The sequence below is a fragment of the Microtus oregoni genome, unplaced genomic scaffold, assembly GCF_018167655.1.
Source record: "Microtus oregoni isolate MIOR12 unplaced genomic scaffold, Mior012 000031F_ref0000149, whole genome shotgun sequence".
NCBI classification, from domain to species: Eukaryota; Metazoa; Chordata; class Mammalia; order Rodentia; family Cricetidae; genus Microtus; species Microtus oregoni.
In genome coordinates this window covers 2,000,599-2,028,022 of record NW_024543090.1, presented here as the reverse complement: position 1 = coordinate 2,028,022, position 27,424 = coordinate 2,000,599, and the positions used below count along the sequence as shown (strand labels likewise).

At 41.4% G+C, this 27,424-nt stretch overlaps 2 protein-coding genes across 2 annotated transcripts in view; one reads left to right on the top strand and one right to left on the bottom strand.

Annotated features, from left to right (window-relative positions):
* Positions 1 to 1,274: 1,274 nt before the first annotated feature.
* Rag2 (recombination activating 2) lies at positions 1,275 to 2,858 on the bottom strand. Its single transcript, XM_041678681.1, has one exon. It carries the CDS (start codon positions 2,856 to 2,858, stop codon positions 1,275 to 1,277), a length of 1,584 nt encoding a protein of 527 aa, XP_041534615.1.
* A 316-nt stretch (positions 2,859 to 3,174) lies between these two features.
* Positions 3,175 to 27,424, top strand: part of LOC121465780 (intraflagellar transport associated protein) — a 75,263-nt gene continuing 51,013 nt past the window's right edge. The window contains exons 1-2 of the mRNA XM_041679169.1: positions 3,175 to 3,285; positions 21,150 to 21,300. Of these exons, the coding sequence (XP_041535103.1) occupies positions 21,168 to 21,300 (133 nt within the window). The 5' untranslated portion in view covers positions 3,175 to 3,285; positions 21,150 to 21,167. The remainder of the gene's footprint in view (positions 3,286 to 21,149; positions 21,301 to 27,424) is intronic.

The window sequence follows — 27,424 nt, the reverse complement described above, 5'->3', positions numbered from 1 at the left end:
GAGAAGGAACAAAGAGTTATACATCTGGATTTGCAGGCCGCAGGAAAAGAGAATTACAATGGACCTAGCTTGAGCATCTGAAACCTCAAAGTCCATCCCCAGTGGTACACTTCCTCCAACAAGTCTGTATCTACTCCAGTAAAGTCACACTTCCTAATAGTGCCACTCCCTATGCATTTATGGAGGCCGTTTTCATTAAAAACACCACAGTAGGTGACAATGCTACCAGTGTTCTGTCTTCTATCAAGGCCAGTCTTCAGGTTTTTCAGATATAATGTATCTAACTTAGGCCAGAATCAAACTCACAATTTATCTGCCTCTATTTCTCTATTTCCCAAGTACCAGGATTACAAGCATGTGTCATCATTACTGGCTTGATGTAGATTTTTTTGGTGTGTTGAGTTACTGGGTATATATATATATATATATATATATATATATATATATGGATTCCCCTCTATATTCTGTGAATACCATTAGTGAATAAAGAAACTGCCTTGGCCTGTTGATAGGGAAGAACATAGGTAGGCAGGGAAAACTAAACTGAATGCTGGGAGAAAGGAGGCAAAGCCAGGGAGAAGCCATGTAGCCTCATCAGAGACAGACTCCAGAACTTTGGCCGGTAAGCCACAGCCATGTGGTGATACACAGATTAATGGAGATGGGTTAAATTAATATGTAAGAGTTAGCCAATGAGAAGCTAGGGCTAATGGGCCAAGCAGTAATTTAATTAATGCAGTTTCTGTGTGATTATTTTGAGGCTAAGTAGCTGGGAACTAACTAGCAGCCTCCATACAACATATATATTAATCTGTTCATGGGTGTAATCCAAGAGGCTGACTGAGAGTTTAAAAAGAGCAGAAATGTGGGATATAGTTGATCCTGGTTTTAACTTTTTAAATCAACTATAGGGTACTTACACAAAACAATTTAATTCCTTTGTGCATTAGTTTATTTATTGGTATTTAGTTACTATTCAACATGTAGATTGTGACAAAATGATGCAAGAGTTCTGTGTATACATTATCACTGCTATTCTGAATAAAAATTAGATAACATTTCTCATTTAAGAAACCTTTGAATAAAATGTTAAAAATACACATTAAAATAGCTATACTTACCATTACATTAAAACTAGCACTTAACTCATACGAACAAAGCATGGTACAGAGATTTTCAGTAAACAAAAATCAAAATGCCATTTATATCACTATTATGATTTAAAAAGTAGGTCTAAGAATAAGTGCACCTGAATCTGAGGGGCTTTTTCTAAACTAATCAAACAACCTTCTAAGAAAGGATTTCTTGGCAGGAGTCAAGACTTTCCCAGAACCTTTTTTGTGGAGTGATTTCATTGGAGGTTTTTGTAAGGGCAGGCTTCTTTTGGGAGTGTGTAATGCTCTTGCTATCTGCACATGCTCATTGCAGTAATATTTGTTGCTTCCTTCTGACAAGTGGATGAGTGTGCGTTCTGCCAGATCCATGCACTGGGCATGTACCCAGTGCCCATCTCCATGAGAACAGTAGATCATAGCAGGTTTATTGAGCTCCGTTGAATAGAATGGAACCCAGGTATTAATGTCCACATCACAAGTAGGGCAGCATGTTATCCAGTAGCCGGTTACAGACTCGTCATCCTCGTCATCCTCATTGTAGGTGTCAAATTCGTCATCACCATCAAAACTGGTTGCTTCTGTGCTGAAACAAAATTCCTCTGAATCTTCAAAGGGAGTGGAGTCCCCGGGATCTTCTGTTGATGTCTGACTATTTGTGCAGATTTTCTGCTCTTCACTCACGTCATCTTCAGAGCATTTCAGCAGATAGAAATAGAATGCTTCTGTCATAGTCTGCTTATTGTCTCCTGGTAAGCCAAGGAAAACAGTCCCATTCCCCATGCTGCTTCCAAACCATATTTTGCTATGCTTAATATCTGGGGTCCAATCTGGGGTCTCCATTTCACTAATTTCTATCGTGTTGTCCCCTAGAGAGACAATGTTGCAGACCATCCTTTTTTGATTTTCCAGCTGATAACCACCAACAATAACAAATTCATCATTATTTGTTTGAGTGAGGATTGCACTGGAGACAGAGATTCCTCCTGGCAAGACTGTGCAATTCACTGCTGGGCTACCCAGGGGAAGATCTACCTTTATCCTATACAAGTTGGCAGGACGAATGTTATTGGCAAGGGAATGTCCTCCTAAAATGTAAATAGTATCATTTCTAGCAATAGAAACATGAAAAGACAGCCCATCCTGAAGCTCTGGAAGAGTATATGATGTAACACACCCAAATTCAAAATCTACCAAGAAAACATGGGGCAGGCAGTCAGCTACACTATTCCATTTTTCTGTGGTTCTCTGCGTAGAAGGCATGTATGATCGTCCTCCGAAGAGAACACCCATACTTTTCCCTCGACTATATACCACGTTAATTGAATGACCATATCTGGCTTCAGGGACATCTCCTACTAAATCTTTCTCTGTGCAACGGAAAGTAACTTTTTTGTTGTTCTTACAAGCAACAGACATGATATAAATCTTATCGGAAAGCTCATTGTTTGGTGTTTTCCCTCCGTGGATGATATATTGATGTTTTTCAGACTCTAAGCTGCCTTTGTAGGAGCAAGTAGCTGGGTAGCGAAGCGGTGGGAGGTAGCAGGAATCTTTAGAGAAAACCGCAGGTTTTAGTTTGAGATGATTTTTCTTAATATCAAAATGGAAGACTCCAGTAGGGCAGGATCTCTTGGGCCAGCCTTTTTGGCCAAAGAAGAAAACTTGACCATCAAAATTCATCAGTGAGAAGCCTGGTTGAATTAAGGCTATATTATGACCCACTGTTACCATCTGCAGTGACATTTTTGATTGTGAGTAGGTCTTTTATCTGAAAGTATAAAACACAAAACTTAGAATATCTTTTTATTATACATCATCATGTTTAGATGTCCTCACATGCAAAAAGTTTGTTTAAAAGAAAAGTCATTTAAATGCTTGTCCTAATTAGGAAGCAAAGAGCTCCAGACCTTTCCTTCTTAATTCAAGTCTAGCAGCTGGGACATATTTTAGTGGCGCACTCCCTTCGCTTTGATTTCTGGGAACTGTAGTCCTTCTTTCCCAGAGCGCCCTTGCATGCTAGCCAACAGAACTACATTTCCCAAGAATCCGTTTTCTATAGTTTGTCTTCTTGTTGCTTCAGGACTGGAGCCGTCTAGGCTGACTGGAAAGGACTCCAAAAGTGCCAAGTGACTAGATGGGCTCCAAGGTGACGGACAGCTAGGGAACCGAGGTGAGAGTGCGCCCCTCTGCCGACAACGGGGCGCTGGACCCAAGAGTACCAGGAGGGGCGCCTGCAAACCGGTGCTCGGGAATCGCTGCGGCTTCTGCGACTCTTAGTAGGGTGTCCCGGTAGGAGGCACAGATACTTCTGGCCCAAGTGTGGTTGCCTGGAAACCACACTCTGAGGGGAAGCCACGGTTGAGTCGACTTTACTGACTCCACTCTGGATCTATTGAAGCGAGACCCAGAATTGCACTCTGAGGACTCGTCAGTTGCTGGGACAGGGAGTTAGGAAAGTTGACTGTCTTTCAGAACTGAAAGACGAGTCTTAGAATACCTAGCACGCAGGGGAGAAGCAGCTTGAAAATGATTAAAAAAATTTTTTTTCCACTCTGCACTTACTAACGGAAGTGTAGTAATTAGGCAATTACAAGGGACACTTTAGAAGACCCCCCCCCGCCCCCTTCCTGCTCAGCAACTTTCTTTCCTTATTGTTTTGAGAATTCTTTCAGCGAAACAGAGACAGTTCCTAAACTACACGCTCCCCCCTCCATGCCCCAACACCTAGGAAAATAGAATTGTCCTGTTTCAGATCATTTCCAGCCCACGAATTGTGAGATAATTCTTGATTAATTTTATATTGAGTACAAAATTATTGCACTGCCATTAAGAAATATTATCAGATAAAGGTAAGCTTGGGAAGTTTGTACTGTTACCTACCTTAGAGAGAGGTGAAGTACTCTTCCTGCTTGCAGACGTGAAACACTCTGTTATTGGCACTACATGTTGAAATAAGATAAGATTGACTCTTTTTAGAGTAAGTTGTTTAAAAAGCAGAATAAAACAACGGTCAGGATTAGGACTCAGTGCTGTCAGCCTCGACTCAAATCCTGGCGTCACTTAGTAACTAACGACCTGACTTTGTGCAAACTGTTTCTGTGGCTTGATTTCCTCATCTGTAAAATGAGGTGGTTTTATCCACATAGGTTGATGTCAGAATTGTAAAGGAGTCAGAACAGGGCCCAGACAGAGTAGTAGATACCATTATCTTGTCATTGTCACAAGATAACAGGCCCCTAGGCACAGATATCTGCTGATAATGGCCGCACACGTGAGTGGAGATGGAGATGTCTACAGGGGGCTATAGGATGTGGTTGGGATTTGGTCAGCAGATGTAGACAGATGAATTTTTTTCTTAATTGAATTTGGTCTTTGACAGTTTCATACATGTATATAGTTCATTCTGATTTACTGTCATTCTGCCCTCTTTTATGTCGCTCCTGCCCCTGCCAACCTCCCCCTCCTTCCTAAAAATCTTTTCACCACATTTCCCACATTTATGTCTTTTTGTTTTGTTTTGTGTCCCATTGAGTTTAACCAGAGATATCTGAGTGCCCATGGGTTTGGAATTGTGTATGGAAGTTTGGAGTGTGCCCTAACTGATGCTTATCTGAAGGCAATGTCTCCTCTCCCAAATCTATCAGTAGCCTATAGTACTGCAGAGTGGAGTCGGCCTTCCCGAGCTCCCCTCCCATCCACAATGGGCTGTTGATAGGGCCAGCCTTGTGCTGGCCCAGTCTAGGAAGCCACAGCAGCTGTAAGGTCGTGGTTGCAGTGTCTGTGCCGCACCTCAAAGAGGAGCATTTCACGGCTGCTCTGTCTTCTGCCTCCCGTCTTCCTTCAAGAGATGAGCAGTAGAGGGGATGTGTAAATGATACAGTTTGGAACTAATAATAGTTGGTTAAATTGTTAAGCCAAAGGTGTTGGTGGTGACTCAGAGAGGGAGGGAGCAAGGGAGGGCGTGAGAGAGAGGGAGGAAAGGAGGGAGGGAGAAAGGGAGGGGGGAGAGAGAGGGAGGAAAGGAGGGAGGGAGAAAGAGAGAGAAGAGCACCAGCCTGAGAGTTTTCACTGTAGTCCACTGTGCCATGAGAAGGTCGTCATAGGGATTTGGAATATTATGGATTAATAATAAGAAGCAGTTTCTTGAGCAGTGCATAGGGAAGACTGTCCATGTTGTAGCAAACTTGGAGCCCTAAGAACAGTAAAGGGAGCTACATTGTCTCCTCTTGGGACATAGACAAGTGTTTGCCCATTTAAGTCTCAGATGATCTGTCTTAGTCAGATGATTTGTATATTTAAATAATAGAAACATTGGAGGTGTTTTAGCATTTTTGACACCATCTAGTTGTTGAAGTTTTGGTTCATGGGTGGGAATATATTTTTACTGGAGTTGATGATTGTATCTTTTCCAGCTTTAATATAACTATATTAGTTACATCTAGGGTTTTAAAAATTGTTTAAAAATTATGCTAGGCCTAAAATAACCCACTGAAAGCTACTGTTTAAATAGACAAAAATATCAGGCAGATTAAAAAAAAAGACTGCTTTTCAACTAAGGGAAATTTCAAAGTCAACACATTAAAGATTCTTCTTAAAAGGAAGACATACAGGGCCAATACCCTTAACACAGTTTTCTCAGCCCTGTGCTAGCATTCCCCAGCAGGGCAATCTTCACTTGTTCGCTTTGAAGCCAGGGCATAGTTGAGTATCAGAAGAGAACTAATGGTGTGAGGTCTGGGTTTGTAGTTTCCTGTGTCTGAACTGACTTTCTCTCCAAAGACAGGCAGTATACTCTGATGCTCTAAATCTTACAGATCAGCATTGTCCGTGTTTCCTGACTCCAAAATAGCCAGGAGCCCATGCACCGCAGCTACTGAGTGAGTGAGTGAGCACTGTACGGTCTATCAGGTTAGAGGCATATGCTGCTTGATTTCTGCTGGCAGTGAAACCAGGATTAGGCCTGTCTTCCCCTGCTGAGGATCATTTATGTTCCAAGATTAATAATACCCTGAAGGAATTGAAAGTAATCCTTGCAGTAGCTTGAGACCAGGAGACCCCACCCTTCCAAAATCTACATCTCTTCTTCCCTACCCAGAAGTCGTTCATCTGTAGCCAGCACACTGGTTTAGTGTGGCAGCAACAAACCCTTAAAGTTTATAAACATAGGTTCCCATCTTTTAGCATTGCTAGAAATGAAGTATTGGACCTACCTGAAGGCCAGAGGGGCTGCTTATCCCTCTCTGAATCCTTGCAGCTATGCCAGGAATTAAGGTCGGACTTGGGGAAGAGTCAGTAACTGTTTAGTTTGACTGTGGCAAGCTGAAGGCTGAAGGGTAGAGTGTTTGTGTGCCTACAGATGTTCCAGCAAACGCTGGTGTAACAGGAGTAACTGACTGTGACCCCCACCCCCACCCCTTTGATGGTTGAAGGAGAGAGATATCCACCAGGGTGTTACCCTCAAGTTTAACCATTTCATTACTGACATATTGAAAATATAAGACTGGAGTCACCAGTCAATTGTAAAGACAAAATCTAACTGAAACTTGATTTATTAAAATTAAGAACATTTTAGACAAACAGAAAAAAATATCACTAGCTTAATTTAACACTCTAGTGAATCAAATGGGAAGTGATCTGTTCTGAAGCCAGGCTCAGAATATCTCTTCTATGACCCAGTTTTCTTTAGTGCAGACTAAGAAGCTCTCATTATCTGGGGCGTTGTGGTGTAATGTCCAGTGTGATGCTTGTGAGTATGGGATTTGTTGTTTCCCCGAGTGGAGTCATCTTAACCCCCAAAGCCTGCTTACTTCATGTGATTGTTGCAGAAAGATAAAAAGAGAGAATTTATGAATGGTCCTCAGTCAGGATGGCATGGCGACTTCATGTGGCCTTTGTGATTTTAGTCGTTGCGCAGGATTTCATTGAGTAGAAGCATTTGCGAACGCACTGCTCTGCTTTGTCACGAGGCTGAGATGACCACAGTGACTAGGGTGGACAGATCCGGTAGGGTCTTTGCTTCCATCTCTCACAGTTTTCTTATCTCTAAAACAAGGATCTGAGTGTTGCTGAACAGACCATGCGTGGGAAAGAGGGTTAGCACAACAAATATTGTTTCTGAGGGTGAGTGATGTTATGGGTTCCTTTGTATAAACAGCTACTTAATTTAATTTTATTTGGAAAATGTTAAGATCTGTTTGCAGGGTCGACTTTTTTTTTTTTTTTTTTTTTTAATGCATGTGGAGCTCAATTTCCTGGTTGATTCTTCTCATCTGAAAATGCTGGTCAGTTCTTTAAATGTCAGTGTCTAGTTATTTCCTTTATGATTTTTGTTTGTCTGAAAAAGGGCAGTTGGCTGTTTTTCTGTTCATACCACCGTGTGATGGTTGTGATATCTGAAATCACAGCCGTGGTGGCAGCACTCATAAAGCTGATGTTGTAGTTGTTGTACAGTTCTTAATAAACGGAACTCATATAATCTTAATGTAGCTTCTGGTGAGGGTTTAGCCTTTAGGTTTTAATAACATCATGAACCTGGCAGTTTTTACTTAGTTTTGGAATAGGTTTTCTATCTCTGGAGGTGACCGGAGACTAGAGCAGTAATCCTCTCTTGGCCGTGGTTGTATGTCTGTCTGTTATGTGGAGGCAGGATTGTGGTCTTCTGGGATCTAAAGATATTAAATGGAAAGTCCCAAACATGAGCAAATTATAGATTTTAAGCTGTACGATGCCCTGAATAGCATAGTGATGTTTTGTCACTTTCTTCTGCATCCTGCCTGGCACCTGAGGCATCCCTTTGTCCAGTGTGTTCACACAGTATAAGCTACCCTCCTGTTATTCACTCAGTAGCCTCTTTGTTAACTGACCAAATGGAATGGCATTATAGTGCTTGTGTTCAAATAACCCTTGTTTTTGTTTAACTGCAGCCCCAAAGCACAAGGGTCGGGTGAAACTGGAAATTTGGATATGACAAAGAAAAACTGTAAAGTGCTCTCTTTGGTGATCCTCTCATATCACCATAAGAGGAAGGCTGATCATACATATACAGATTTTAAAATGGTACAGAGCTACTTCTCTTCTGTGTGCGTTTTTAAAAGTGCTCTTACTTTGCCTAATTCGTAAGTTAAACTTTATTTTAAATATGGATAGGAAAACATAGAGTAGGGTCTGATGCACCTGCAGTTTCAGGCATCCCCTGGAGAGTTTTGAACACATACTTTGGATTAAGGGGCAATAGCGACTTAAATCCATGTTCAGTCATGTGAGGGGTCAAGCAAACAAAAAAACAAACCAAAGCAAAAAAACCCAAACCCCTCCAAACTTCGGCTTTGCACGTAAGCAGCAAGTATTACAGTAGGATAAAATGGCAGTGTTTTAACATTTGTGTGCGCATGTGATGGCATGTGATGGCATGTGTGTACATGTGATGGCATGTATGTGCATGTGTGCGCATGTGTGCGCATGTGATGGCATGTGTGTGCATGTGATGGCATGTGTGCGCGCATGTGATGGCATGTGTGTGCGCATGTGATGGCATGTGTGTGCATGTGATGGCATGTGTGTGCATGTGATGGCATGTGTGTGTGCACGTGATGGCATGTGTGTGCATGTGATGGCATGTGTGTGCATGTGATGGCATGTTTGCGCATGTGATGGCATGTTTGTGTACATGTGATGGCATGTGTGTGCATGTGATGGCATGTGTGTGCGCATGTGATGGCATGTGTGTGCATGTGATGGCATGTGTGTGCGCATGTGATGACATGTGTGTGCGTGTGATGACATGTGTGTGTACATGTGATGGCATGTGTGTGTGCATGTGATGGCATGTGTGCATGTGATGGCATGTGTGTGTGCATGTGATGGCATGTGTGTGTGCATGTGATGGCATGTGTGTGCATGTGATGGCATGTGTGTGCATGTGATGGCATGTGTGTGCGCACGTGATGGCATGTGTGTGTACATGTGATGGCATGTGTGTGTGCATGTGACGGCATGTGTGTGCATGTGACGGCATGTGTGTGCATGTGACGGCATGTGTGTGCATGTGACGGCATGTGTGTGCATGTGACAGCATGTGTGTGCATGTGACGGCATGTGTGTGCATGTGACGGCATGTGTGTGCATGTGACAGAAGGTGTGTGCATGTGACGGCATGTGTGTGCATGTGTGTGCATGTGATGGCATGTTTGCATGTGACGGCATGTGTGTGCATGTGATGGCATGTGCACATGTGATGGCATGTGTGTGCATGTGACGGCATGTGTATGCATGTGACGGCATGTGTGTGCATGTGACGGCATGTGTGTGCATGTGACGGCATGTGTGTGCATGTGACGGCATGTGCGCATGTGATGGCATGTGTGTGCATGTGATGGCATGTGTGTGCGCATGTGATGGCATGTGTGCATGTGATGGCATGTGTGCGCATGTCATGTGTGTACATGTGATGGCATGTGTGTGCATGTGATGGCATGTGCGCATGTGATGGCATGTGCGCATGTGATGGCGTATGATTGCATGTGATGGCATGTGTGTACATGTGATGGCATGTGTGTGTACATGTGATGGCATGTGTCTGAGCATGTGCTGGCATGTTTGCGCATGTGATGCCATGTGTGCTCGCATGTGGTGGCATGCGTGTACATGTGATGGCATGTGTGTGCATGTGACGGCATGTGTGTGTACATGTGATGGCATGTGCGTGTGCATGTGATGTCATGTGTGTGCATGTGATGGAATGTGTGTGAGCATGTGATAGCATGTGATGGCACATGTGTGAGCATGTTATGGCATGTGTGCATGTGATGGCATGTGTGTGCATGTGATGGCACATGTGTGAGCATGTGGTGGCATGTGTGTGAGCATGTGATGGCATGTGTGTGAGCATGTGATGGCGTGTGTGCATGTGATGGCATGTGTGTGTGCATGTGATGGAATGTGTGTGAGCATGTGATAGCATGTGTGTGGAGGTCAGGATAATCTGGGGAATTGCTTTTCTCCTTCTGCCATATGGGTTCCGAGGATTGACCTCAGGTTGCCAGGCTTGGCAGCAAGTGCCCTTCCCTGCTAAGCCGTCTTGCCAGTCCGAGGCAGCCATTTTGATTTTGATTGCCAGTGAACACACCTTTTATTTTTCTCACATTCAACTTTTCTTCACTGTTCTTTGATGTTCACCAGGAAATCACAATCATAGGTTACTTAGCCCATTTTAAAACCTTGAGGCAGAATCAGATTCCAACTCCTACTGAAATATATTGATTTATCCTTTTTAAATCAAAAAAGAGTGGAGAACTAAAGAATACCAGTCAACTTAATTACAGAATAAAAATAGCTTTATTTCATGGGAGAGATAAAAGCCTTAATAATACGATAGACTGACATTGTAATTGAACAGCCAAGGAAGCATAATTGGAAAAAAAAAAGAGATGAAAGACAGCTTCAAGTCCAGTGCCTTTGTTTTCATATTCAAGCTACGTAAGGACAGAAAGTTAACTAACTTTCCAAGGGCAGCAGCTGCAGCGTCTGTGTGCTGGGGAGTTAGGGGAAGGCAGAGGAGGAACACCAAACTAGATTCTCAGCTTTGCTCCCTTTAGGCTGGTCCACCTCTGCTCTCTAAGTGGAAGAGCAGCTTCACGATAACAGGGAGCAAGGCTAGTGGCCTCTCCTCATAGCTCTGAGATAGGCATGGATGTTATGTCTCGAGTAATGAGGCCCTGGTGCTTAGGGAAGCAATAGAAACAGGCAAGTTTGACTTGTCCTGTGAATTGCAAATTAGAGCCATGTTTGAAACTGACAAAGGAGAAAAGAGGAAGGAAACAGAAGTAGAAAAGGATGCAATCTGCAGTTAGGGTGATGGGCTGTCAAGAGCAGGGCATGTCAAATGATTTGCCACTTTTTATTTAAAGCAGTTAAGTAAGGCCCCCCTGAGCAGGGGTCTAGTATTTTCCTCTAGGGGTTCCCTTCTCTCGGATTCAGTGTGAGATCATTGCTTTAAAATAAAGTGGCAAAAACCAGTAGAGTTTTGTAATGTGCTAGAAAAAAAAAATCATAAAACAATTCCTTTTTAGAGAAAGAGGCGTTTGTGATATTTTATCTAGATAGAGACTGTGTTGGCAAAGGCAATTTGTATGTGTGCACCAGTGCGCTTGGTTGTGTTCATGGAGGCAAAGCTGCAAATGGAAGCATTGCGTTCTTTCTTAAAGCCCATTTGTTATTCCAGTCATAGGAGTCTGAATTAAAAATAGCTGAGATGCACGTCTCAAAAATCTTATTTCTTTTAAGAGAATGCCAAGTGAAAAGGTCAATTTTATTTGCAAGATCTGGCATTTTGAAACACTCAGAAATGTATTCCTACAGGCCGTGTTGACTTAGTTCCCTGGTCTACACCTGCTCCCGACCAGCTGTGTGATTTTACTTGAAGCTGATGTTCTGGTATTGCAAAAGGCTGTGCATTGTGCAGGTGGCTGGCGGACTCAGGAAAGCCTAGAGAGGGGACGACTTTAAGTAAGCAGGGCATCTCTCTGTCAGAGTTGTCATACAGTTACAGAGGCCATACATGTCAACAGGACATTGCATACCAGTGAAATAGTTGAGCTGGAACATCTCTTACTGTTGAAACATTGTGTAGTTCGGGAGCTATTAAGTGCTAGTACTTCCTCCGGATTAGAAATTTTAACAGGGGCGTTGAGAAAAAGGATCACAGAACCATACTAGTATCTTCTGTTAATTCAGGAAGGCAGTTGATGGCATATTGGGGCTAGGGCGATGGCTGAAAATGGCTGAGATGCGTGCAGAATTTTCTTGGTAAATACACTGTCTAGAGATCACTAGTTGCTTAGAGGAGTTTTTAGCCAAAGGTAAGGGTAGGGTGTTTTTTTGTGATTCCACATAGCCATATATTAAATATGAATTGAGAAAGGTATGGCAGTGAAAAGGCGACCTTCCTGATTGCAAGAACAATTCCCCTTGGTGTCTCCTGGAGGTGTACAGTTAATCAACTTTTTAAAAACAAGGAGTAAGTGCTTAGCTGTGAGTGCTTTCTTTGTTTCTGTTAACTAATAACTGTTGTTAAAAATATATTTAGTTGGACAGCCTTTGTTCTTTAACACCAAGGTTTCCAGACTGACTTCAGTTGCTGGGAGAAGAGCATATTTTGGGGAGATAAAATTGATTTTATGCAATCTGCTGATGAGCAGAAAGGCTTAATGAATGGTTGCCCCAAGAAGCATTATGATAGTGGCTTGGGTGGATGTGCAGGAAGAGAAAGCAAACTTTCCAAGCAGAGTGTTTCTGCTTAAGCATGCTCTTTTGCACACTAGTGTTATTCCTGACCCCCAAGTGCTCGAAGAAGAAAGAAGTCAACACACCGGTCTCGTCTCCATGTCCTTGGTAGAAGTCTTGCAGTTACTTTTCCATCCTCGGGTCTCTTCAGCTTCAGTTGCCTTACCTTTCTCTGCTCTTCTAAACTTTTAACTTTGAAATAACCATAGGATAGATTCATAGGGGGCTGCAAAGAACTGAACAGAGAAGTTCCATGCATCCTTGGTTTAGCCTTCTGCAAAGTTAACATCTTGCATAAGTAATACAAAATTTCAGAAACTGATATTGTCATGAGCCACAAAATATATTTGGATTTCATCATTCATGCACCCATTTTTGTATATGTGTCTCTGTTATATTGTGTAATTTTGCAAAATCACTGCCACCCAGTGATATCCAGCTGTATACCACAAGACTTAATATTCCTCCTTGTTCCCTCTACACCCCTGGCCCTAGTAACCATTACTGTGTTCTCTATTTCTACAATTATACATTTTATGAATGGCATATAAATGGAACAATAGGATAAATATGTACCTTTTAACCCTGGCTTCACCCAGCACATTTCCTTTGAAAGCTAAGTTGCATGAATCAATAGTTTGTTTTCATCTTAGTGCTGAACAGTGTTCCTTGGTGTGGCTGCATCGCAGTTTGTATAACCAGCACGACTTGATGGGTGTTTGGATTGTTTTCAGAGTTTGATTGTTATAGATAAAGCTGCAGTGAACATTAGTGTACAGGTTTGTATATGAAAATACTTTTGTATTTTTCCAATAGTGATCATATCAGTCATCTTTCATGGTTTTAATTTGCTATTTGTGTATTTTCTTTGACCAAGTGTCCATTCATGTCTTTTGTCCTTTGAAACTGATGTAATGCTGGATTTCAGGAGGAATCTGCATATTCCAGATGCTGCTCTCTTGTTGAATATGTGAATTGTTAATATTTTCTTCCAGTTTTTCTCTACATCTTAATAGGTCTTTGCAGAAGGACACTTTCTGCTTTTAATAAAATTAGTCAGATTTTTCTCTTGTGGATTATGCTTTTGGGTTCAAGTCTAAAAATTACTTTTTCCTCACCATACGACCTGAAGATTTTCTGTTTTTCCTGTTTTCTTTATAACATATTCTATTTTGCCTTGACCTATTGTTATTCCCCTTTCTTTTAGCATTCTTTTAGCATAGAATTTTAGCATTCTTTCATTGAGTTTCATGTTATTTTAGTTTTAAGGTCATCATCAAATGCTTCTTCATAGTCATTCCTATTAGGAAAATGGGGTCTTGTATAGAATAAGGAACCTTTAAACCTCTATAAGAAGGAACCAGATGTATGTTTGTTGAAGCAGTCATTGTGATATCTAAATTCATGTTAAGCACTTACTAAGCCCATACTCTTTATACTGTGTGCAATCTTTAGTATGGATATGCTCTCTTACTCTTTTCTTTAAGATGATATGTATGTCAGGGAAAGTGGATGGTGATTAAGATATACCTACTTCTAAGACCTGGGCCTGGAAGATAGTACATCTGTTTTGAAACTGTGAGGTCAACAGTAATCCCAAAGCCTTTCCTACCTTCCCCAAATGCTTCCTTTACTTTTCACCGCAGAGGTTTATGCCTGTGGAATCCAGGCCCACATGCTTCTACCCTCAGCCCCTGGGTGTTAATGAAGCATTCTCTGGCTTTCATGTGTTGCAGAGGCATGTCACTAAAAGTTTGCAGCTTGAAGTGTGGGGTATCCTTTGATGCTGGAGTTGTCTACTTTTATCTCATCCTGATGAAAGGACAGTAGAGAACTGCAGGTCTTTTCTAGTCTATGCTATGTTTTGTTTCATATTTCTGCTGTCCTCTGATCTCTTACTTTATTTCTCTGGGTGTATTTATAGGTCTCTACATATAGAGATCTATAGATTTATTGGTCTCTAGAATGTATGTACATACTCATCTCCTAGGTGTATTGAATTTAAATTGGCTAGATTGTCTTGGAAGCAGGAGTCTACACATATAACATTAGTTTTGTTCTTTTTTGTTTTGTTTTTATTCCTCCTGGAAACAATTTATCAGAGGCAAGAAGGATTCCAAGTGGAAGGAGGGTTTCAGCTGTACTCTTCAGTAGAGGGTGACCATGTTCAGCTGTACTCTACAGTAGAGTGTGACTACGTTCAGCTGTACTCTACAGTAGAGTGTGACCATGTTCAGCTATACTCAGTAGAGTGTGACCATGTTCAGCTGTACTCTACAGTTAGAGGGTGACCACGTTCAGCTGTACTCTACAATAGAGGGTGACCACGTTCAGCTGTACTCTATAGTAGAAGGTGACCACGTTCAACTGTACTCTACAGTAGAAAGTGACCATGTTCAGCTGTACTTTACAGTAGAAGGTGACCACATTTAGCTGTACTCTACAGTTAGAGGGTGACCACGTTCAGCTGTACTCTACAGTAGAAGGTGACCATGTTCAGCTGTACTCTACAGTAGAAGGTGACCATGTTCAGCTGTACTCTACAGTAGAAGGTGACCACGTTCAGCTGTACTCTACAGTTAGAGGGTGACCACGTTCAGGTGTACTCTACAGTAGAAGGTGACCATGTTCAGCTGTACTCTATAGTAGAAGGTGACCACGTTCAGCTGTACTCTACAGTAGAGTGTGACCATGTTCAGCTGTACTCTACAGTAGAGGGTGACCACGTTCAGCTGTACTCTACAGTAGAGTGTGACCATGTTCAGCTGTACTCTACAGTAGAGGGTGACCACGTTCCGCTGTACTCTACAGTATAGTGTGACCATGTTCAGCTGTACTCTACAGTAGAGGGTGACCACGTTCAGCTGTACTCTTCAGTAGAGTGTGACCACGTTCAGCTGTACTCTATAGTAGAAGGTGACCACGTTCAGCTGTACTCTACAGTAGAAGGTGACCATGTTCAGCTGTACTCTATAGTAGAAGGTGACCACGTTCAGCTGTACTCTACAGTAGAAGGTGACCATGTTCAGCTGTACTCTACAGTAGAGTGTGACCATGTTCAGCTGTACTCTACAGTAGAAGGTGACCACGTTCCGCTGTACTCTACAGTAGAGGGTGACCATGTTCAGCTGTACTCTATAGTAGAGTGTGACCATGTTCAGCTGTACTCTACAGTAGAGGGTGACCATGTTCAGCTGTACTCTATAGTAGAAGGTGACCACGTTCAGCTGTACTCTTCAGTAGAAGGTGACCATGTTCAGCTGTACTCTACAGTAGAAGGTTGCCACGTTCAGCTGAACTCTACAGTTAGAGGGTGACCACGTTCAGCTGTACTCTACAGTAGAAGGTGACCACATTTAGCTGTACTCTATAGTAGAAGGCAACCAATGACTTTTACTCTTGTTTAATTTTCTGAGCTGAACACAATATCACATTTTGTTTTCTCTCTCTTATGGAAGTTGACAATCACACTCTCTCTCTTTTATATTATATTTTAATTACATTTCTCCCTTCACTTTCCACCCTCCAAATCCACTGATATGCCCCGTCCTCTCCTCCTCAAATTTATAGTTTCTCTTTTCACCAATTCCATTCCTTTTTAGTTACATTCCTGCTGGTTTCTTTGTGTTCCTGATCATAAACTTCTCTTTGTGGCGTATCACACAAGAACCATACATGATAACTCATCAATGGCATCAGTTGACAAAACTCCAGGTGAAGTTCCTTTCCCCTGTTTGTTCACATTCATTCAATTGTACTAGGTAAGCTCCAGGTAGCAATCAACTCTGAAAATCTAAAATTCTTAAAAAAAAAAACAAAACTTTAAAATAGTGTTTGTGATTCCAGTGCCCAAGGAGGCTGGAGGAGGGTTTTGGATCCTTTGGGATTGGAGTTGCAGGTGTGTGTGAGTTGCCTAATATATGGGAAATGAACTCAGGTCTTCTGGAGCCTGGGTGGAGCCACCACTCCAGCCCAGAGAAGCTGAGTTTCTTTCCCTCTTCTTGGTATGGTGTAAAAGACTCTGGGAAGTCTTAGTGGGCAAGTGCTGCGTGGTTGTAGTTGAGTCCAGGAGGCCAGCTCTTCACACTTGCTCTTCCCTACCTTATGAACCAGTCACAATAACCTGCTTGTAGTACAGTTCAGTCTTTCGGAGACTTGACTGTTTATATCACCACAAAAGGACAGCCAACCTGTGACATACCGAGGCTGATTGCTGTTTCCTTAGGTAAAATAAATTACATTGCTGGTGTGTCCTCCTGTCCTCCTTCATCTCCTTCAGTGAAGTTTTACTTCCCAGAACTGTAATGTGCAGAAGGTGGGCTCTGAGAAAGCCAGTACCGCTCCTTAGAAGTTTATTATTGTTTTCAAGTTGCAATGGGACATATCACTTTTTTTTTTTTTTGGTTTTTCGAGACAGGGTTTCTCTGTGACTTTGGAGCCTATCCTGGAACTAGCTCTGTAGACCAGGCTGGTCTCGAACTCAGAGATCCACCTGCCTCTGCCTCCCGAGTGCTGGGATTAAAGGCGTGCGCCACCATCGCCCGGCTTGACATATCACATTTTTAAAAACATTTTTACAGACATATAATCCTCTGTGTTGTTAGAAAATCAGGCAGTGCACCATGGAAGAAGATTAGTCCACAGGGGCCTGTGTCTTAAGGCTTACTGCTCTTATCTGGGACAGTTGCATTTTATTGGGTGAGTTCATTACATGAAGATCAGAAGATAGCGAAGATGTGCTGTTGATGGTGATGACATCACATTCCACACTTCATTGTAGCAGACATTTTAGTGCACACAGCACTCTGCTTATATGATTGTTGGCTTTATTACTTGATAATACACAACATTACCTCTGGGAGGTGATGGGATTTTCCTCTCCTGTCTCTCAGACCAAGCCAAGGGGAAAAACTAGCCAATTCCTAAGCACCTGATTTCCAAGTGACATTAGTAGTCAGGGCAGAGCAGTGAATGTTCTCTATTTCCTTTCCAAGGCTCGGATGGTGGAAGGGTTTTTATGATTTACCAGTAGCTATTTATATACCTTTACTTACCATTATGTTCTACGCCTTTCATGTGGTGCTCAAAGCATAAAACAAAACCAAGCCAAAAAATATGAATCTTGTTATCTAGGCAAGCCTCTCTTTCTTTTTTTTCTTTTAGAAAACTGTTTCATGATAAAGACACACTAGTATGTGGGTGGTAAATGAAAAGCATGCTTCCATCTAGAAAACCACTGGCATTTGCATAAACCACCAGGCTGTCTGCGAAAGGGGGATCTGCTTTGTCAGTCTCCGGGGACCTTTAACATTGGGCTCCTAATGCTTTTCTAGGTAATGAAAGGTCTAAATTGGATGATGGGTACTCGTTAAATTCTTCAACAGTTGACAGTTTGTGAAAGTCTTAAAAAAGCCCAAATGCCTGGATTGTTACAAACACAGAAATGAAATGAGAAGCTTGAAGGATTTTTTTCCCTTCAGTGCTGTGCTGTATATAGCCTGTTCGCCATTTGCCTTTGATAGTACTGAGCTATATTGAGAGTAAATAATCAAAATATACCAATTGGAACTTTGGAAAGGAGACCTAAAGAAATTTCTGTGACTGTTTTTTTTTTTAAATAATCATAAGTTTGAGAAGACATTTGCGGTGGTAGAAACCACAACTTGGCCATTTTTGATGCACTGAAGTAGGCCAGCTGAATGCTTTGAGGACTGGATTATTGGTATTATGCTTGCTCCAATTCTGGGAAAGTAGGCAGATGTTGAGACTGTTGTGTTTCCATGTATGTCCTGCTGATAGGGAAATGGTAGTCACTGGTGAGGTTCTTTGTTGGTATTTATTATCTGTCAGCTACAAGCATACCTTAATAAGCTTTCCATTGCTGAAGGCTGCACATTGCTATAGATAGATTTGTTGTAAGTGGTGACATTTTAGGTATCCAATCTTCAGGTACATGTAGCTTGAAATGGTGCCTTTAATTTGAAGTTGCTACCCGGACTATTGTTTTCATTTAGTCCTCTGGCATCATGCTTCATGTGAGACTGGAATGTACGAGGTGTTATCTTGTACTACCATCAGTGCCTTCAAAGCATCAGAGTGTTCACAATCAAAGTGATTCTCTGCCATCGTCTTCTTCATTATCATGAGGAAGGCTGCGTTCCCTAAGGTGGACACCATTTCATTCGTAGAACAGTCTTGTGAGCTTAATAGAGCTTCATGGCTCTGTAAAACCCGTAGGTTCACATGTGTTTCAGAGTACTTTGGATTTTAGTAAGGTAGGTGGTACATATGACATGCATTGTACAAATCTCCAGGTGGGCTGAGAAGGCAGTTTTGTGTTGTTTTGAAAATGTGATGAGTCACACTGGGTAGAAAAAATAAGAAGCAGAGATAGTTTCATGTTAATTCAGGTCAGGTCTTGTCAGTAAATGAGTTTGAACATCATCTTCAGAAAGCACTTTTACCTCCTTAGTATTTAATATCAAAACTGAAGTTTAGGAAACAAGGCTGAGCCATTACAGTGCCCCTTCCAGGAGAAGAGGAAATAGGTCTAGAGATATCAAGTAACTTTCCTAAATTTACATACAAGGACTGTGACTGTGAAGCTGTTTGAAAGATCAGGCTAGATTTCTAATTCCTAAGTGGTGGGATGCCATGGATCTGATTATGTTATTATACACACACACAGATCTATTTGTAGAGAATAGCTTATTATTTTCCTGTTTTTGTAAAAATGTCTGTAATCATAAACATAGAGACAGGTTTAGAAATATATTTACTAGACTTCTGACAGAGTTTGCAGGTGGGATTTGTGGGGTCAGGGACTAATTAGCACCTTTAATGCTCTGTACCTTAGACATTCCTGTGTTGTTTGTAATGTAAAGGGTTAGGATAGCTGTAGTAAAGGACATCTAAAAGTTAGTAACAACTACCAGATTTTTATTCCTTTTTAAATGAAAAATGATCATTTAAAAGATGGATTTCTATTATTTTTAATTGTGTGTGTATGTGTGTATGCATGTGTATTTATGTATGTGTGTTTGTGTGTATGTGTGTATGCGTGTGTGTGTGTGTGTGTGTGTGTGTGTGCCTGTAGAGGCCAGAGGAGTCAGATCCTCCTGGAGCTGGAGTTACAGACAGTTGTGTGCCTCCAGATGTGCTTCTGGGAACTGAACTCTGGTCCTCTGTAAGATCACCACTATGGAGCTCTCTCCCCAGTTCCAGAAAAATAAAAAGAAACTTGGTGCGATAATTTCTTACCATATAGTGTAGTGGTCCCTTATCCCCTTTTTATTATTCTGCATGTATTACTTTCGCAGTGTTTCTTCTTCTTCTCCTTAATGTAGATAATCATTTTTCCCAAGGCTTTATAAAATAATGTTTTATACAGAATGAATGGAATTCAACCAGATATGATATCATGAATGAAGACTAAGTTCAAACTGCAAAGAATGAGACAGTTAGCAGCATGAAGAAATGAGTTCTGTGTGAAGGGGCCCATGGTGTTGTGAGTGTGATGTTCAGTTGAATAGAATTAGTCCACACACAGACCATGTCGGAGTCTCAGCTCCAGTCTGTCATACTGTGAATGTGCTATCAATTACACACTTACAGGTGGTGTGGTATCAAATCTTTCCCAGTCCATTGACTGAGGGCTTGATAGGGTTCCAAGGACAGGTAAAGTCATTGGCCAAGTTCAGCTGATTTGTCAAGTCTAGTGACATTTTGACCATTGTACCTGTTCAAATGAGCATCTTTAGCTCAACATTAGGCTACCAGCTCTACACCACACCCCAAGGTCTTAAGTATTTGGGATACAAGTATGAGAAGATGGAGTCGGTCTTTTTGATTGTGAGTATAGAAGCAGACGAAGAAATACATATAACTCTCTATAGAGAATGTCCTAAGTACACAGTACAGGTGGCATGAGAAGTTACAGCCAGCTCTTCCCATGGTAGAGAGTGGTCTCTGTGTGTGGGTGGCTTGGAGAACCTCAACTCTGAACTCAGTTTTGGAAAATAAATGTGTTCCAACAAATATAATGAGAAGATTAAGATGGTTCAGTGTGTCCTTGTTCAAGGATGTCAGATACTAAAGGGGTTAAAATTATTCAGTACTCCTTCATGGGCTCAAGGACCACTTGGGGTAGGTTAGGGAGACAGACTTAAGTTTATTTTTAGGATTTTTAGTAGGACTGCCAATGGTTTTAGTGGAATGTCAGGATTCTAAGACCTGCATGTGCTAAGATACAGCAGGGCCACTTCTTGCTAGTTATAGTACTTCTGTGCTCACAGTAGATAGAGCGAAGTGTGATTTGTTGTTTTAAGGGCTTGAGTTCAGGGATTGGGCAGGAATGTTTGGCTTTATGAACTTACCTGGGCTTGTGGAAGCTAACACTGAAGCACCTGATCATACCAGCTCCAATAGTTGTTGCTACTACATGGGGTGGTAGTGGTGATGGTGATGGTGGTCCGTAGATGTCCTCTGAGACTCTTCTCACATTGAAAGATTTTTAGTTTCTTGTTGAGTTATGTGACACTATTCCTGTGACTTAAACTTATACTGAGAAAAATAAAATCCAAATCAAAATAGGTAGTTAGCAGTTCACAGCCCAGAATGTGCTGAAACTTCCAGCTCTTACCAGAGTCCACTGCTCCAGCAGCGATTCCCCTGCCTGTTGTGGCCCTGAATTCCTCTCCACAGTGTTGCTGAAGCTGCCTTACTCTCTAGCTTGTGTTTGTCTTTGTCTTGTAGAGTGGCCTGTGAATAGGAATGCCTGCCCAAATACCGAGACCAGAGATAATGGATGAAGATCAGTTAATGAAAGAAGTCTTGGATAAGTTTATTAATTGTCCTGAGCAAACATATGAAGAATTTCTGAGCACTTTTACTCATCTTCCAAAAGGTAAAATACTGAATTTTTCATAATATTTTTATTGATTATTTGGAAATTGTATATTATGAGCCCTGAGAAAACTCACTGCCTAGTCCTCCCAGGTCTGCCAACCCCTTTACCCTTGTGATGTCCTGCTGTATCCCCTTCCCCCCCTAAAAAAATGAGAAGAAAATGAAAAAGAAGTCCAATTTGTGTTGCCCATGTACTCATTGGAGCATCGTCAAACTCCCAGTAGCCAGCCCTGTAAAGAAAGCTGAGTCCTTCCTCACCTGGAGAGCTACATGAAGTAACATTTTACAGCAACAAGTAAATGACTTCTTAAGTCTGTGCCTTCGGTGTCTTTTCAGAAGACTCATGAGCATTCATTCAACTCCTTAGAGCACATCATTCTTGCTAGAGACTTTGTGACTGATAGGTGTAAACACCCAAGTGTTTATTTGTTCAAGAATTGTGTTGTAGAGTCAGAGATACTTGATAACTGCAGATGAGCTGAGAAAATTTTAGCTGTTCACTTCATTTTATCTTTCAAGCTGTTAAAAGCACATTTAAAACTAAGACACTCTCTGCATTTGGATTTTGGTGTGATCATTTTCTAGCTACTTGACTTTGATAGGGGTTGTTACCAGAACGTAGGACTAATCATGGCACCTCCCTCAAAGGATGCTAAAGACTAAGGATATGCTTTGCAGAACTGGTCACAGTGGTTAACACATTGGGTGTGGTTATCATTTTTGGAATGATGGTGATACTGTTGATGAGGATGGTGCTGAGGTTTCTTTTTTGAAACTTTTTTTTTTTATTAAAAATTTCCACCTCCTCCCATTTTCCTCCTCCTCCCCCTTCCTCTCCAGTCCAAAGAGCAGTCAGGGTTCTCTGCCCTGTGGGAAGTCCAAGGTCCTCCAGCCTCCGCCTCCATCCACGTCTAGGAAGGTGAGCATCCAAACAGACTAGGTTCCCACAAAGCCAGTACATGCAGTAGAATCAAAACCCAGTGCCATTGTCCTTGGCTTCTCAGTCAGCCCTCATTGTCAGCCACATTCCGAGATCACATGCTCCATCAGTCCTAGGCCAGCTGGCCTTGGTGAGCTCCCATTAGATCAGTCCCGCCATCTCAGTGGGTGACTTCCTTGCTCATGTTCTCCCTCCTTCTGCTCCTCCTTTAGACCTTGGGATCTCAGTCCAGTGCTCCAATGTGGGTCTCTGTATCTATCTCCATCCATCACCAGATGAAGGTTCTATGGTGATATGCAAGATATTCATCAGTATGGCTATAGGATAGGGCCAGTTCAGGCACCCTCTCCTCAGCAGCCCAAGGAACAAACTGGGGACATCTCCTTGCACACCTGGGAACCCCTCTAGAGTCAAGACTCTTTTCAACCCTAAAATGGCTCCCTTAATTAAGATATCTACTTCCCTGTTCCCATATCCACCCTTCCTCCATCCCAACCGTCCCATTCCCCCAAGCTCTCCTCATCCTCCCCTTCTCACTTCTCTCTCCCCATCTCCCCTTACTCCCAGCCCACCCCACCCCCAATCTCCCCATTTTTGCCTGGCAATCTTGTCTATTTCCAATATCCAGGAGGATAACTAGGAAACATCCCTTTCACCTGGAATGATGTGGCCTGGATGGAGCCTGAAGTCTAAACTCAAAGTGTGTGTTTCATTATGTGCTTGCTCATTCTATATAGTGTTCATTTTTAATTGAGCCAACACTTAAATGCTTAGTAATTTTATGAAAAAAATGATTCTAATTTTTTAGGTCACATGAAAAGATCTGGTATGTGATTTCCCTTATATATAGCAATGTTAGTTGGAGCTCAAGACCCTTGCCACGGAATTTTTTTTTTTTTTTGGTTTTTCAAGACAGGGTTTCTCTGTGGTTTTGGAGCCTGTTCTGGAACTAGCTCTTGTAGACCAGGCTGGTCTCGAACTCACAGAGATCCGCCTGCCTCTGCCTCCCAAGTGCTGGGATTAAAGGTGTGCGCCACCACCGCCCGGCTGCCACAGAATTCTTTAGTTCTGTCTGAAAATGTGTGCACTCATGTGCCTGCCTTGGAGTGCTTTCGTTCCATCTGAAACTGTGTGCACCTTGTTCATTCGTGTGCATTATAGCTGTGTCCACTTTAGGTTCTGCTTTCAACGCTGGCCCTTTCTGGGCCATCAATACACATTTGAGATCTCTCCACTGAATCTCATATTAGACTCATCTGAGAGGCTTTTGGACTCTGTTGTTACAGAGCCCATTCTGCAGCTTAGCTGGGGCTAAGGAGCCACCATTTTGTAAAAGCTCCTCTGGTGACTTAATGTATATCCATGGTTGAGAATAGGGCTTTCCTGTCTGGAGACCATGACCTTCATAGTAAACCTGATCTCCTGATTTGAAATCCTGAGCATGCAAAAGCAAGGACATTTTAATGAAGAGAGGGAAAAGGGAATCTGACATTTTTGTTTGATTGTTCAAGTTATAGGTTGAACACTTCTAATTTGAAAATCTGAAGTTTGAAAATTCCTGATTCCACATGTACAAAAGTCCACATCTAACCTCATGTGCTAAGTTAGAGTAAAAATACCTATGCATTAAAACATGTAATTAAAAATGTATGAGTTTACATTCAGACTAAGGCATATGAAAGTGGGAAGTACCCTACAGGAGATGGGCACAGGAGATCGCTTCCTATGTGTAACCCCAACAGCACAGACTTTAAGGGCAACATTGAATAAATGGGACCTACTAAAACTGAGAAGCTTCTGTAAAGCAAAGGACACTGTCACCAAGACAAATAGGCAACCTACTGACTGGGAGAAGATCTTCACCAACCCCGCAACAGACAAAGGTCTGATCTCCAAAATATATAGAGAACTCAGGAAACTAGACTTTAAAATGCTAATTAACCCAATTAAAAAATGGGGCACTGAACTGAACAGAGAATTCTCAGCAGAGGAAGTTCAAATGGCCAAAAGACACTTAAGGTCATGCTCAACCTCCTTAGCAATCAGGGAAATGCAAATCAAAACAACTTTGAGATATCATCTTACACCTGTCAGAATGGCTAAAATAAAAAACTCCAATGATAGCCTTTGCTGGAGAGGCTGTGGAGGAAGGGGAACACTCATCCATTGCTGGTGGGAATGCAATCTTGTGCAACCACTTTGGAAATCGGTGTTTCGGTTTCTCAGGAAATTCGGGATCAACTTACCCCTGGACCCAGCAATACCACTCCTGGGAATATACCCAAGAGATGCCCTATCACATGACAAGAGCATTTGTTCAACTATGTTCATAGCAGTATTATTTGTAATAGCCAGAACCTGGAAACAACCTAGATGCCCTTCAATGGAAGACTAAGGCATATAAATCATAAATGAATATCAAATTTTAACTTGGGCCTTTTCTCCTCCCATTCTCATATATATTAAAATATTCTTTTTAATTGATTTTCATTGAGCTCTATGTTTTCTCTGCTCCCCTTCCTGCCTCTCCCCTCCCTTTCAACCTTCTCTCAAGGTCTTCGTGCTCCCAATTTACTCGGGAGATCTTATCTTTTTCTACTTCCCATGTAGATTAGATCTATGTATGTCTCTCTTAGGGTCCTCATTGTTGTCTAAGTTCTCTGGGATTGTGATTTGTGGGCTTTTTTTTTTTTGCTTTATGTCTAAAAACCACTTATGAATGAGTACATGTGATAATTGTTTTTCTGGGTCTGGATTACCTCACTCAAAATGATGTTTTCTAGCTCCATCCATTTGCCTGCAAAATTCAAGATGTCATTATTTTTTTCTGCTGTGTAGTACTCCATTGTGTAAATGTACCACGTTTTCCTTATCCACTCTTCGGTCGAGGGGCATTTAGGTTGTCTCCAGGTTCTGGCTATGACAAACAATGCTGCTATGAACATTGTTGAGCACATGTCCTTGTGGCATGGTTGAGCATCCTTTGGATATATACCCAAAAGTGGTATTACTGGGTCTTGAGGAAGGTTGTTTCCTTATTTTCTTAGAAATCGCCACACTGACATTCAAAGGGGCTGTAACAGCTTGCATTCCCACCAGCAATGCAGGAGTGTTCCCTTTTCCCTACATCCTCTCCAGCATAAGTTGTTATCAGTGTTTTTGATCTTGGCCATTCTTACAGGTGTAAGATAGAATCTCAGAGTTGTTTTGATTTGCATTTCTCTGATGACTAAGGATGTTGAACATTTCCTTAAGTGTCTTTCAGTCATTTTAGATTCCTCTGTTGAGAGTTCTCTGTTTAGGTCTGTACTCCATTTTTTAATTGGATTATTTGTTCTTTTGATGACCAATTTCTTGAGTTCTTTGTATATTTTGGAGATCAGACCTCTGTCTGATATGGGGTTATAGAATATCTTTTCCAATTCTGTAGGCTGTCATTTTGTCTTGTTGACCATGTTCTTTGCTTTACAGAAGCTTTTCAATTTCAAGAGGTCCCATTTATTAATTGTTTCTCTCAGAGTCTGTGCTACTGGGGTTATATTTTGGAAGTGGTCGTCTGTGCCAATGTGTTCAAGTGTACTTCCCACTTTCTCTTCTATGAGGTTCAGTGTGGCTGGCTGTATATTGAGGTGTTTGATCCATTTGCACTTGAGTTTTGTGCATGGTGATAAATATGGATCTATTTTTATTCTTCTATGTGTTGATATCCAGTTATGCCAGCACCATTTGTTAAATATGCTTTCTTTTTTCCATTTGATATTTTTGCTTCTTTGTCAAAAATCAGGTGTTCAAAGGTGTCTGGATTAATATCCAGGTCTTTGATTCGGTTCCATTGGTTCTCCTGTCTGTTTTTATGCCAATACCAGGCTGTTTTCAGTACTGTAGCTCTGTAGTAGAGTTTGAATTCAGGGATTGTTATGCCTCCAGAAGTTCTTTTATTGTACAGGATTGTTTTGACTATCCTGGGTTTTTTGCTTTTCCATATGAAGTTGATTACCATTCTTTCAAGGTCTGTGAAGATTTTTTCTGAGATTTTGATGGGCATTGCATTGAATCTGTAGATGGCATTTGATAAGATTGCCATTTTTACTATGTTAATTCTACCTACCCAAGAATATGGGAGATCTTTCTACTTTCTGTTGTCTTCTTCAATTTCTTTCTTCCAAGATTGAAATTTATGGTCATACAAGTTTTCCACTTCTTTGGTTATTGTTACTCTCGATATTTTATGCTATTTGTGGCTATTGTGAAAGGTGTGATGTTTCTCTGATTTCTTTCTCAGTTCATTTATCATCTGTATACAGGAGGGCTACTGATTTTTTTTGAGTTAATCTTGTATCCTGCTGAAAAATGTTCAATATTTGAAGTCCTTTCAGGTGAGGGTTTCCCATACCCCACTGTTTTCTTTAAAAAAATGCTGTCAATTTTGACAGTATTGGACTCTTAATACAATATTGTGTCCTATTTCTTTGATAGCCAAAAAATAATATCATTATCTATTTTCTTTATACTTAAACAAAACATGTAGGCTGTGAGTTTTATTTATACTTGAGGGCAGTGAATAATTTAGATCTGCTGATTAATTTGGGGACCACGTGAATCAACTGTTTTGTCATGATATGCAGATCATGTCAGAATGACCATTACTGTGAACTCGGGATTATAGCATCTTTTTGTTAATGAAATTGGGTTTAGGAAGTTGCTTGCTTTCTCTGAGTCTAGTGATTTAGTTCTTGCTTTTTAGACCTAAACATGGCAGTATGAATGGCTGGCATGAGATGGTCCAAATAAAGATAAAACTGGAAGAATTAATGACGTTTAAATCTGTATTACTTTAGATATTATTTGTATACCTGATTTTATTTTTGTACCATGGAATTGTGAAACCTTAGCATTAGCTTCCCCTTTATCTAGTCTGTCTTCAGATTCTGTCTTGGCCATTGCATGCCGAGAAAGAAACTGCTTCCCATGTGGTGACTTCCTTTTGAATGCAGCATGGGGCCCCAAACCGAGCTGAAATAAATGATGATGTGAGCCGCATAAACTGCAGCTCCAAGCATGCTCGCTGCTGTTTCCTTTCAAAGTATCCCCAGGCGCCTGCTCACATTAGAGACTAATGACCTGAAAAATTCCTCTTAAAGCGCAAGGAATTGTATGTACAAAAATATGTCTTAAATCAGTA

Coding starts and splice junctions, on each gene's coding strand:
- Rag2 (XM_041678681.1), bottom strand. CDS start 2,858: ATGTCACTGCAGATGGTAACAGTGGGTCATAATATAGCCTTAATTCAA.